The 12251-nt window shown below is 46.6% G+C and overlaps 1 protein-coding gene and 1 non-coding gene across 2 annotated transcripts; both read left to right on the forward strand.

Annotated features, from left to right (window-relative positions):
- Positions 1 to 2253: 2253 nt before the first annotated feature.
- Positions 2254 to 2360, forward strand: LOC147345150 (U6 spliceosomal RNA). Its single transcript, XR_015155112.1, has one exon. It is a non-coding gene; the product is annotated as a U6 spliceosomal RNA (small nuclear RNA).
- A 7866-nt stretch (positions 2361 to 10226) lies between these two features.
- Positions 10227 to 11992, forward strand: ZG16 (zymogen granule protein 16). Its single transcript, XM_086375584.1, has 3 exons — positions 10227 to 10281; positions 10464 to 10596; positions 11292 to 11992. The coding sequence occupies exons 1-3, from the start codon at positions 10227 to 10229 to the stop codon at positions 11605 to 11607; spliced, it is 504 nt and encodes a 167-aa protein (XP_086231710.1). The 3' UTR covers positions 11608 to 11992.
- Positions 11993 to 12251: the final 259 nt, after the last annotated feature.

Below are 12251 nucleotides of genomic sequence, written 5' to 3' on the forward strand. Positions count from 1 at the left end.
TTGTCCTTTGTCCTACTGGAGAAAATCAAACAACCCATCAGTCAGTGCGTCTAGTCACCCTTTAACACGGATCTGGGCAACTCTCTCTCCCCTCTGGACAGTGCCTCTTCCAAACCTTTCACTGCTTCCCTAGGGTCCTGCCCAATGCCACCAACCCCCCATCAGCCAATAATCTCTTCCTCTCTCCCATGAAGAAGCTGAGGATTTTGGCAGGAGCCCCAGCTCTCTTCGTTGTTGATTCTCAGCTTCCCAGAGTGGAGTTGGCCCCCCTTTGCCGCTTATCCCCACCCCAGCAAGGATAGATTAGTCATCATGAATATCATGGTCTGCTCTTGGCTCCATTCACGGCTTGCCTGGGGGGATAATCATCAGCTGCCTCCTGATCTACCCTGATACTGTCCTCTTGTAATGAAGGTTCTCACTTTGTTTGATGATCAGTTCCCCCCCACTGACCATCCTACCCTGTTCAACTATCTATTCCTCTTATGACACTGCTCCTGGCTATAACTAATTCCGTCTTCTATGTGCCTCACAGTTTACTGAGCACATTTTCCTATCTCATTTAATCCTCTAAAATAACACTTTGAGACTTCCCTGGTGGTCCAGTGGCTAAGACTCCGCATTCCCAAAGCAGGGGCCGTGGGTTCCATCCCTGGTCAGGGAACTAGATCCCGAGCGCTGCAGCTAAGACCTGGTGCAGCCAAAATAATAACAATAACCCTTTGAAGTGGGTCTTTTTCTTTAAAAAATTATTTATTTACATTGAAGTACAGTTGATTTATGTTTCAGATGTACGATGAAATGATTCTTTTCTACTATAGTCATTGCAAGATAAGTACTATAAGTAGAGGCTTGTTGTTGATCTATTTTATAATAATAGGGTATATCTGTTAATCTCAAATTCCTAAGCTATCTCTCATAACCCTTTCCCCTTTGGCAACCCTAAATTTGCTTTCTATATCTGAGTCTGTTTCTGTTTTGTAAATAAGTTCATTTATATCTTTTTTTTCTTTTGGCCATCCAATTTTGGAATCTTAGTTCCCTGACCAGGAATTGAAGCCATGCCCTCTGCAGTGGAAATGCAGTCCTAACCACTGGACCACCAGGGAAGTGCCATCATTTGTATCATTTTTTTTAATGAAGCAGATCTTATCCTTCTTTTATTAATGATGGTCCAGAGAGACTTTAAGTAATTTGCCCAAGATAAGTGGCTGTGCTGGATGGACCTCAGCCAGCTCCTCTCTTTTCTGCTACCCCATCATCGGTGACCACACTTTCCTGGCCACAGGTGAGATCCTTTCCTTCTCTGTCCTCGGCTGAATCCCCATATGCCCGTCCACTGTTCTCATTCACTGCACTCTGAAAATTATACATTCCTTTATCCCCACATCCCCTCATAAGGCTGTGAGTCCCTCCAGGTGGGACACTCCAGTTCCATTTTCCAAGTGACCTAATAAATGTTTTTGATCACATGAAGTTCAAGCTACTTTAGCCTGTGTGTCTGGTTAGTTGTGGCTAGTTGACCATTTTGCCTTCACTTACATAAAATGAGTGGACGTGAAAAAGTGATGATACTAGAGAAAACGTGCAAGATCTCATGACCTTGGTACAATAGGGACAAAGTTGAGACATACTAAGTACTGTGGATGCTAATGGGGCTTCCCCAGTGGCTCAGCGGTAAAGAATCAGCCTGCAATTCAGGAGACGCAGGAGACTCAGGTTCTATCCCTGGGTTGGAAAGATCCCCTGGGGGAGGGCATGGTAACCCACTCCAGTATTCTCGCCTAGGAAGTCTCATGGACAGAGGAGCTTGGCGGGCTACAGTCCATAGGGTCGCAGAGTCAGACATGATTGAAGCGACTGAGCATGTGAGCACATGGATGCTAAAATCAATGACTCTCAGCTGGATGTGCAATGAGCAGTTGGTCTGCACTGTATTCAACTGGGAAGGAAAAGAACAAAATCAAGGCGTATATACAGAATGCTGGAAATGTATGATTTAGGTGTGTAACTAAAACGTGAGGGGTAATTAGGAATCTTAGGATTTTCTCATTTCCACTGGATGGAGCCCCTCCTTAGAACACAAGACATTTGATTTACTAGTGCACTCTTGATTCATATAGAAACATTTCCTTGGCACTCACCATGCACCAGGCCACGTTCTGGAGTGAATCCTAAGAGGTGAGTACGGTTATCACCCTTTTTTTTAGGTGAGGAAACAGAAGCAGAGAGAAGTAAAATAACTTGCCTCAGGTGCTCACTTCAGCAGCACATGTACTAAAATTGTAGGAAAAAAGAGAAGATTAGCAAGGCCCCTGTGCAAGGATGCCAAGCAAAATCGTAAAGCATTCCATAATTTTATTATCAACTCTCTACAAATTCTTATCTTCAGAGAAGACAATGTTTAAACCTGCATCACAATCACCCTTGTTTACTTGGAGCTTCAGCATCAGTCCTTCCAACGAATATTCAGGGTTGATTTCCTTTAAGATTGACTGGCTTGGGCTCCTTGTTTACCGTGTTTTTTTTTCTGGTCACCTCCCAGAGCTGACTCTCTCACCCTTAACATCTTTTGTCTTTAGATGAGGCTGGCAGGGCTACAGCCACTTTGGTGAGTTACTCAGTTTTTTCTGACTCTCTCCCATATATACGTGTTATTAAACTTTGATTTTCTCCTGTTTAAAAATAAATAAATGAGTAACTTGCCCCGGGCACACACCATCTGAGCAGTGGTGGCTGAATGCCAACACTGTACTCTTCACCAGCACCTCACAGTATCTCTGTCTTAATGCATTTGCAGAACACATCACGCATGAGCGCAGATGACTCTTTGAACCTCATGTGATGTGTCAAGGAAACCAAACATGCTCCTATTTTTAGCTGAATTCTTTCTGACACAAAGCAAGAAAGAGGGCATTGTGGTGGAATGACTCCCACATAGGTAGCAACTTATCCAGCATATATGAGCACTGGCTGATTTACAACTCAGATGGACAGGGATTTCATCCCTTTGAATACTATATTGTTATACGTTCTGGAGAGTGATTATTTTTGTGAAGAGGAGCAAAACAGATTAAAGGGAACAAAAAACTAAACAAAGGGAAAAATAAAAAGTTGCAGTGGATAAAGCAATTCAGTAAGAGAAAGCAAAAACAGGTTAAAAAAAAAGTTACTGTGTAATTATATCTCAATAAAAGAAAATTAAAACCAGGTTCCCAAGTGACTTTAATTTGAGTTGTTCAAGCCAACTTACACAAAATTATTTTGCAGTCTTATGATGCATTCGACAAGATCTCCAGGATCTAAACTCAAGTTGAGCCAAGCTTTAAGATAAAGCTAACTGCAGATGAAAAAGATATGGCCTCCTAAACCATCTTTATCTTGAAGAGATCAAAAAGGAAGGCCATGTTTTGTGAAATTCTCAAGGGAGAGAATACACATTTACTCAGTACAGATCACGTGCCAGGTTTATTGCCAAAAGTTGATCTCATTATCTCCAATTTACAGAGGAAGAAACCGAGGCTCAGTAGGTAATGAAAAGAGTGAAAACTGGAATCAGGCTTTAAATGCATGTCTCTTCATAATACAGCAGTCTGTCCACAAATTCTTGGTACATTATTATAGGTTTCTGATTTCAAAAGTGATTAACTCATTTTGTAATATATACACATATTGAATCATGATGTTGTATACCTGAAACTAATATAATGTTATATGTCAATTGTATCTCAATTTTTAAAAATTATTAACATTGTACATTTACCTACCTGAATCTAGAGCCACTTTAGTTACTGCCCTAGAGGGTCTAGACTTCTAGCCTAATAATTTTCAACCAAATGCATTATTATATCAATGAACTCTACAGGAACCTTACCCTTTAACAGAAGTAGATATCATTTTTTTTCAAGTTTTTTTTTTTTTACTACATTTCATAACAGGAAGCAACATTTTATATTGTGACCCACTACATATGCAGAGTGTTTAACTGCACTATTTCAAAAAACAATGTAAGGACTTCCCTGGTGGTCCAGCGGTTAAGATTCCATGCTTTTACTGCAGGGGCTGCAGGTTTGCTCCCTGGTTGGGGAAATAAGATTCCCCGAGCCGAGTAGCCAAAAAAGCTCCTCCAAAGCCCACAGTATTTAACTTTGTTACATGCTCTGCTCTCTTCATTTCTTTTCTATTCCATTTTTAAAATATGCTGGTCCTGAGCTGTTAAATTGATTTCATGGCCCACCAGTGTCTTAAGATCTACAGTTTGAGAAACACTGTACTTTAGGATTTGCGTTGATCTGGAGATTTTTTTCTCATTTGGTAAATGCAGAAATATAGGCTCTCCAGAATGAAGTGAGTTCTTTAAATGTACACAACTAAGAAGTATTGAATGGAGGACCTCAACACAGAATTCTGCCTTTACACCCAGTATTCTTCTGAATACAGAATTTTTCCAGAGGAATTGTGAATGAGAAACTGAAGGACACCCACATGCCCTCCCTGCAAGAAAAAAGGCTTAGCTACGTGAAGAAACGGGGGCGGGGGGTACACTTCCTAGGAGTCTCGCTGCAGCCAAGGCATTTGACAGTCCTTTCTGGAGGACACCTGGTCTGGGGCAGGTAAGATGCAGGAGCCAGGATTCAGAGGTGGATTCATAGTCCCTGCTGTGGGAGGGGCTCCTGTTTCAGTAGAGGAGTTCACGAAAACAGGTAAATTACAGTGCAGGCGAATCAGAACCATATTAGTGATGGAGGAAATTAAAAGAAATTAAAAGACAGTTGCTCCTAGGAAGCAAAACTATGACAAACTTAGCGTATTAAAAAGTAGAGAGGTCACTTTGTTGACAAAAGTCCGTATAGTCAAAGCTATGGTTTTTCCATGTACGGATGTCAGAGTTGGACTGTGAAGAAAGCTGAGAGCCGAAGAATTGATGCTTTTGAATTGTGGTGCTGGAGAAGGCTCTTGAGAGTCCCTTGGACTGCAAGGAGATCCAACCAGTCCATCCTAAAGGGGATCAGTCCTGAATATTCATTGGAAGGACTGATGCTGAAGTTGAAGCTCCAATACTTTGACTACCTGATGTGAAGAGCCAACTCATTGGAAAATACCCTGATGCTGGGAAAGACTGAAGGCAGGAGGAGAAGGGGACGACAGAGGATGAGCTGTTTCGATGGTATCACCGACTCAGTGGACATGAGTTTAAGGAAACTCAGGGAGATGGTGAAGGACAGAGAAGCCTGGCGTGCTGAAGTCCATGAGGTTGCAGAGTCAGACATGACTGAGCTACTGAACGATAACAAGTGATGGAGGAAGCACAGCTGGAGGTCAGAGAAAGGAGCTTGATTTCAGTTCAGAGCCTGGGAGAAGGGAGCTGAGGAGAGAAGCTGTGGCGGAGGGCGCACGGAGTGGCTGCAGTGGTGGTGGTGGTGGTGATACGGCAGACTGTCCTAAGGGTAGAAGGTACTGGGTGGGTAGAAAGAGGAGAGCATGTTAAGTAGCTGGAGCAACATGAGCCAACTGTAGGCCACTGAGGGGCAACGTGTAGGGCATGAAGAACAGTGGGGTAGGGGGTAGAAGCCCCTTTTGCAACTTAGCAGAGTCACCTTTGCCCACTAGACATTTTTTAATATTAAAAAAGTTAATTTATTTAGTTTATTTAGTTGTAGCATGTAAGATCTTCAATCTTCAATGAGACGTGAGAGATCTTTAGCTGCAACATGCAAACGCTCATTTGCAGCCTGTAGGAACTAGTTCCCTGATCAGGGTTCAAACCCAGGCTCCCTGCATTGAGAGTTCAGAGTCTTAGCCACTGGAACACCAGGGAAGTCCTGCAAGGAACGCTTTTGAAAGGCAAAACCCTTCAGTGGCTCCCCTCACTCTCGGAAAGATTCCAAACCTCTGACCACATCTCCCTCTCCCTGAATCCTCTGCCCACTGGCTACTGCCCAGAACTTGCCTCCCACCTGCTTCCCTCACTTACCACCAGCCACCCTGCCCTCCCCATCCCACGTGCTTCCTGCTCAGGGCTCTGGTATTCATTGTTCCCTCTGCCTGGTCCACTCTTCACACAAATAGCTGTATTTCTCTTCATGACTTCAATCAGGTCTCTTCACAAATGTTACGGACCAGAGAACCCTCCAAGTTGGAGAAGCAGCCTCCCTATCCCTCTTCATGTTCTCACTCTGATTTGACGGTTTCTTCATAGCACACCTCCTACAGTGATGTCGTTGTTCATTTGACAACACCCACCCACCCCCACTGGAAGGATCCCTGGGTTGGGAAGATCCCCTGGAGGAGGGCATGGCAACCCACTCCAGTATTCTTGCTTGGAGAATCCCACAGACAGAGGAGCCTGGTGGTCTACGATCCATAGGGTCCCAAAGAGTCAGACACGACTGAATCAACTTAGCACTCATGCACGCGCTCACTGGAGTGGAAGCTCTTAGGGGTGGGATTTGAATCTCTTCCTCCTTGCTATCTCTTCAACATCTGGGGTGGTGCCTCCAACCTATAGATGCTCCATAAACATATGTTGAGTGAGTTGCTTTGCTAAGGGGGCGAAGGAGACGGTGACAGAGTGTAAGTTGCCTGGGAGAGCAGAAAGCTTGGGAAGGCTTTGGACTTTCCTGGTCTATAGGACCAGGGCAGGTGTGCTTTTCACTGCTCATAGACTGGGACAGGTAGGTCCCCAGCTGGCACATGGGTTAAATGTGAAAGAGTTCAAAGGGGAGCTAATGAGGTAGAAGCAGAGGGGGGCCTGGTGTTCCATGGCCTCTGCCTCTTCCTTCTGGCTCCTGAGGTGCAGCATCAGAGCAAGCTCTAGAGTTACCTGCATCAGCTACACAGGGGCCTTCCTTGCCTCCAGGAGGACAGAGGATGAACCCTGAGACCCCTCCCACTGGAGGAAGGGCATCTCCGTCATGCTGGAGAGGGTGCTAAGGAACTGTTGCCCAGAACCCAGAACCCAGTCTGCAGGCAGAGAGGAGACCCTGGATCACAGCATTGTTGGGGTGGGTGCATGAAAATGAACCTATGACCAATGTAAGAGATTATTCTGAGGGTCCCGGAGGAGTTTTCCCAAGGTGTTCCGCTCAGATCTCTCTGAGCTGCCATCTTTGATTTCCAGTATTTTTTTCACAGACTGTGTGATGTGCCCCTATTAAAGAAGAAAGAAATGGGTGATAATGAGGGGTGAGGGCAGAGTTAGAGAGAGAGTTGGGGAGAGACAAAGAGACAAGGAAGGAAGAGAAGAACAGAAGGAAAAAGGCACTGAGAGAGGGAACATAAAGAGAAAACCTTGGGATAGGAGATGTCAGGCGAAGATCAAGACATTAAAGGAAGGAGAGAGAATCGGGAGAGAAAGGCAAGTGCAAGGAAGCTGCACTTGCTGGGACAGAAGCTGGGATTTCCCTGGTAGTCCAGTGGCTAAGCCTCTGGCACTCCCAATGCAGGGGACCTGGGTTCAATCCCTGGTCAGGGAAAGATCCCACATGCCACAACTAAGACCTAGCACAACCAAATAAACAATAAATACTGAAAGAAAGACAAAAGCCATAAGAGGACACAATGGCTGGAATGAGATAAAAGTGGGCACCAGGACACGCAGAAGGTTGGAGAAGGGAGATCACACAGCTCATCCTTGACTGCCCTCCTAGATCTCGGAATCTCCTCACCAGGAGCCCCGCCCTACTTCCGGCTCCCCAGGGTGGGGCTCCTTTGTTTCCTGGGATGGGTCCTCAGCACCAGATGGTGAGCCTGTCCTCTGAATGCTGGGCTCCTGGTTATTAATAACCGAGGCTAATGGTTCCAGTCCCTCCCTGGCCTCTGTCCTTCTGACCTGTTACCTCAGTGGGTGAGAGGGTGAGTCCTGGAGGGGTCCCAGAAGAGAAGGGCTGACAGAAGAAATCGATGACACCAATCGTGGGAAGTTTCAGACCCACAGGAGGGAGTCTTTGCCCTGTGTGGGCTACAGTGCCAGGCAGATTCAGCTATGGTGCCAGAAGTCCTGAGGGCCCAGCACGGCCCCCCGGGGAGGTCCTGTCTGCTTTTCTTCCTCAGCTTCCCATTTGCCCACTAAACTGACTATCTGTTCCGGGGAGGGGGATCTGCAGGTGTTGCCTCAAGTCACTCTTCTTAGAGAGAAAAAGTTTGTGAAGAGGCTGACAGATTGAGGATGGATGGTTGGAAGAAATAGAAAGTACAACAAAATATTAACCATGAGAGGGTTTCCCTGGTGGCTTAGTGGTAAAGAATCCACTTGCCAATGCAGAAGACATGGGTTCGATCCCTGATCCTGGAAGATCTTGCGTGTCGCAGAGCAGGTACGCCCATGCGTTGTCATCACTACTGAATCTGTGTTCTAGAGCCTACGAGCCACAACTACTGAGCCCTCCTGCAGCAACTACTGAAGCTCTCGCCCCCTAGAGCCTGTGCTCTGCAACAACAGAAGCCACTGTAGTGAGAAGCCTGCGCACTGCAACGAAAAATAGCCCCTGCTCCTCACAACTAGAGAAAAGCCGGTGCAGCAACGAAGACCCGGCACAGCCAAACATAAATACATAAAATTATTTTTTAATGAAGTAGAGCTTTGTTTCGTCTGACTCAGTTTAATAAAAAAATTAACCATGACAGAATCTACATGGTGAGCATATGGATGTTCACTGTATATTCTTTCAACTTTTCTGTACTTTGAATTTTTTCATATAAAATATGAGAGGAGAGAAAAAAATTGCCCAGCAAATAGTATAAGGTGTTGGGAGTGTGATCCCTTTCCAAGACAGTCTATATTTCAAATGCCTGGAGAGGGCAATGTTTATCCTGAGAGAGGGCAGATTGCAGGTAAGGGCACCAGCAGAAATCAAACAGGGGAGGGAGAACCCTCGATAGCACCAGGTGATGAGTAGTGCTGCCCGCACACAGCTGCTGGTCTCTCGGTTGGTGATCTTTTCTCAAGTTTATTCTGCCTCTCCTGAGATCTAGGCCTTGGCCCAGAGTTGGCCCCACCCTGCCACCTGTAACCCTTAGGATAGGATAAGTTCCAGATCCTGCCTGACAACTGATCCTAGGAGTCTGGTCGTGTTTGTTCAGGAGGTGAGGTTCACACAGCAGGGGGAGGGCTTGGACTTGGTATAAGAGATCTGGAAGTTTCTAGGGGGGCTATTTTGCACTTGAAACTGCCAGGTAAGGGCTGACAGAGGTGTGGGCTAAGGGGTGACAGGGATTCCTGGATCTGAGTTAGGGGGAAATTCAAGCTCAGCTGAAGAAGAGACTTCCTAGACTGAGCAGCAGGAGAGACCTGGGTGTCAACTACCTGGGGCATCTGAATCGGAGCTAGTCTTAGGTGTAAAGATGTCTGGATCTCAACTGTAGGGCTGGAGACACCGGGGATACACCCATGGCCAGATTTGTGTTAGCAGAGAAAGAGGTATGACAAATAGACCAGGCACCTGGGATCTAATATCTTGAGCTGATTCCAGCTCCTTCTCAAACTTCTTGGGCTATCCCATCTCCACCAGAACTGCTTGGATGGTGATACTGGCTGTCTCTTCTATTACCGTGTTCACTCTCCAAGTGACAGATAAATGCTCTAAAATGCTCCTTTCTTTCCAATTTGAGAAAAGGACCAACCTAGGAATTTATACTATGCCCCAGATGCCCCACAAGCTGGGCCAATCTACCCCAGCCCGACTTCCTTTAGGCTTTTCTCAGACTCCTGGTTTGATGAACTCAACCATCTCTATAATTTGGAGATGTCCTCCACTTTTTTTTTTTTGGCTTTGCTATGTGGCTTGTAGGTCTTAGTTCCCCAACCAGGGATGGAACCTGTTCTCCCTGCAGTGGAAGTGCGGAGTCCTAACCACTGGACCACCAGGGAAGTCCCTCACTTCTTTAGAAAATTCCTTTCCTGCTTTGTGCTAGGAGGGAACAGGGGTCGACACAGCTTAATCCAGATAGAAAGTCAGGATTGATCTAGCCTGGGAGGGAAGAGGAGGGTTGGTTGTAGCCAGACAGGGGAGAGGGAGAGGGATTAAGGACACATAAGATAGTATCTGTGATGAACAGGACTAGAGACTATGGGCAGTTCTTTCAAACCCCAAGACTGAGTGGATGAGGTCTGCATTGAAGGACCAAGAACCCCAAGACTCAGCTGGAGGTCAGAGGCACCTGGGTAAATGGCCTTCGAGGGGATAAGGGCGACTATTCACTTCCTTTCTTCTCACTCCAGCCCCAGGATGTTGACTGCTGCTCTTCTCGCCCTACTTTGTGCCTCAGCCTCTGCCACAGAGAGTAAGCGAGAAGCCCGGAGTCCAGGACAGATCAGGGGAAGACAGGCGCCCGCACTGCGAGCAGCCAAGGCTTTCAGAGGCTGACTTGGGGTGGTTGGAACCGAGTTGTGGGAGGAAGAGGGGTGATGGGCAGAAACTGAGCTCTCAGGGGATTTCTGCCCCCAACTCCTCCTTTCCCTCCAGTTCAGCCCAGGGCCTCCTCCTACAGTGGAGAATATGGAGGTGGGGGAGGAGAACGATTCTCCCAGTCTGGAAACCAGCTGGATGGCCCCATCACCGCCATTCGCATTAGAGTCAGCAATTACTACATCGTAGGGTAAGCGTCTTCGAGATTCTGTGCTTTGGCGACCTTCTAGGATCTTACTAAATTAGGAAGGTCTCAGTCACTTTGGGTCACATCAGTAAGTCACAGGGATAACATGATATAGAAAAGTTATTAGATGACTTGGATTTGAGACCTGTGCTGCCGAAACCTGTAAGACTCCCACATGTGTGATCTTGAGTAAATCATATACCTTAAACTCTGAGGGACCTGGGCATTGTCTAGTTTACCCCCACCCAAGGTTTAAATCCCACCTGGCATCCTCCTTCTCTAGCTTGATGCCTCTCCCCAAACATGTGTCCTTCTGACACTGGAGCCTGGCACAGCACGAACAAGTCTCTCCCCTCGTGGGGGCCTTTCAGATGTTTGGGAAAAAAAAAAACAAAACCTTTTCTTCTTTCAAGTAAGGGGTGGGGGCCCAATGGGAATGTAGACTCCAAAGGCAAACTCTGATTTTTACTGTCTGGGTGATTCCAGGCAAGCTGTTTTCCCTCTGTGAGCCTGATCATCAGCAAGATGAGGAGCTGAAGTTCTGTGTATGCCCTTCCAGGGCTCATCCAACCCTCACACTCTTCAGGGCTGTTACCTCGGTCACTAGTCTGAAGGTCTCAGCCTGTAGGCCAACAGCTCCTGTATTCTGATCACCTTACTCAGTGTCTCCCTTTCTTCCCTCCTCACTCCACCCCTAGTCTCCAGGTGCGCTACGGCACGGTGTGGAGCGACTATGTGGGTGGCACCTCGGGAGACCTGGATGAGATCTTTCTCTACCCTGGGGAATCCATTGTCCAGGTGTCGGGAAAGTACAAGACCTACCTGAGAAAGCTGGTCTTTGTGACGGACAAGTTCCGCTTCCTGTCTTTCGGGAAAGACACAGGCACGAGTTTCAACGCTGTCCCCCTGTACCCCAACACTGTGCTACGATTCATCAGTGGCCGAGCTGGCTCCCTTATTGATGCCATCGGCTTCCACTGGGACCTCTACCCCTCTGATTATGAGAGCTGCTGAGTTGCACCGCAACCCTACAATGGGGACCTGGGAACCCACTCACCACTAACCACCATCCAATTAAAAAAACCACCATGTCTCAATTAAAAAAAAAACAACAAACAATAAAAGGGCATGACTACAGCTAGTGGGATGCACCTCTTGACTCTGGGTAGGAATGTGCGAATCTCATTTCTGGCTACTTGTTGTGTGTTAGTCTGGGGAAGAGTGGGAGGATGAGGGAGAGAGGTGAAAGAATCCTGAGCTTTTCTTCATAATTTATCAAGAGGAGATGAGGTCTTCCCTAGTGGTCCAGTGCTTAAGAGTCTGCCTGCCAGTGCAAGAGACACTGGTTCGATGCCTGGTCTGGGAAGATCCCACATGTCGAGGAACAACTAAACCCATTCGCCACAACCACTAAGCCCACAAGCCCATGCACCGCAACAGGAGAGTAGCCAGGGCTCGCCACAACTAGAGAAAGTCAGAGTGCAGCAACAAAGCACAGCCCCAAATAACTAAATTTTACAAAAGTATTTTCAGTTGAGATAACTTTTAGAAATATAGAAGAGATAAGATACTGGCCTGAACTGATTCTTTTTTTTCAAGTGTTTACCCAAACTGGAGGCTGAAGGTAAGGCCAAAGTCGTGGCTTATCGCCCAAACTC

This window comes from Bos grunniens, chromosome 25, assembly GCF_055505025.1.
Source record: "Bos grunniens cultivar Pamir isolate PY7600 chromosome 25, Bosgru_T2T1.0, whole genome shotgun sequence".
Classification (NCBI taxonomy): Eukaryota; Metazoa; Chordata; class Mammalia; order Artiodactyla; family Bovidae; genus Bos; species Bos grunniens.

Coding starts and splice junctions, on each gene's coding strand:
- ZG16 (XM_086375584.1), top strand. CDS start 10,227: ATGTTGACTGCTGCTCTTCTCGCCCTACTTTGTGCCTCAGCCTCTGCC. Junction 10,282..10,463: donor CTCAGCCTCTGCCACAGAGA/GTAAGCGAGAAG, acceptor CTTTCCCTCCAG/TTCAGCCCAGGGCCTCCTCC. Junction 10,597..11,291: donor AGCAATTACTACATCGTAGG/GTAAGCGTCTTC, acceptor CTCCACCCCTAG/TCTCCAGGTGCGCTACGGCA.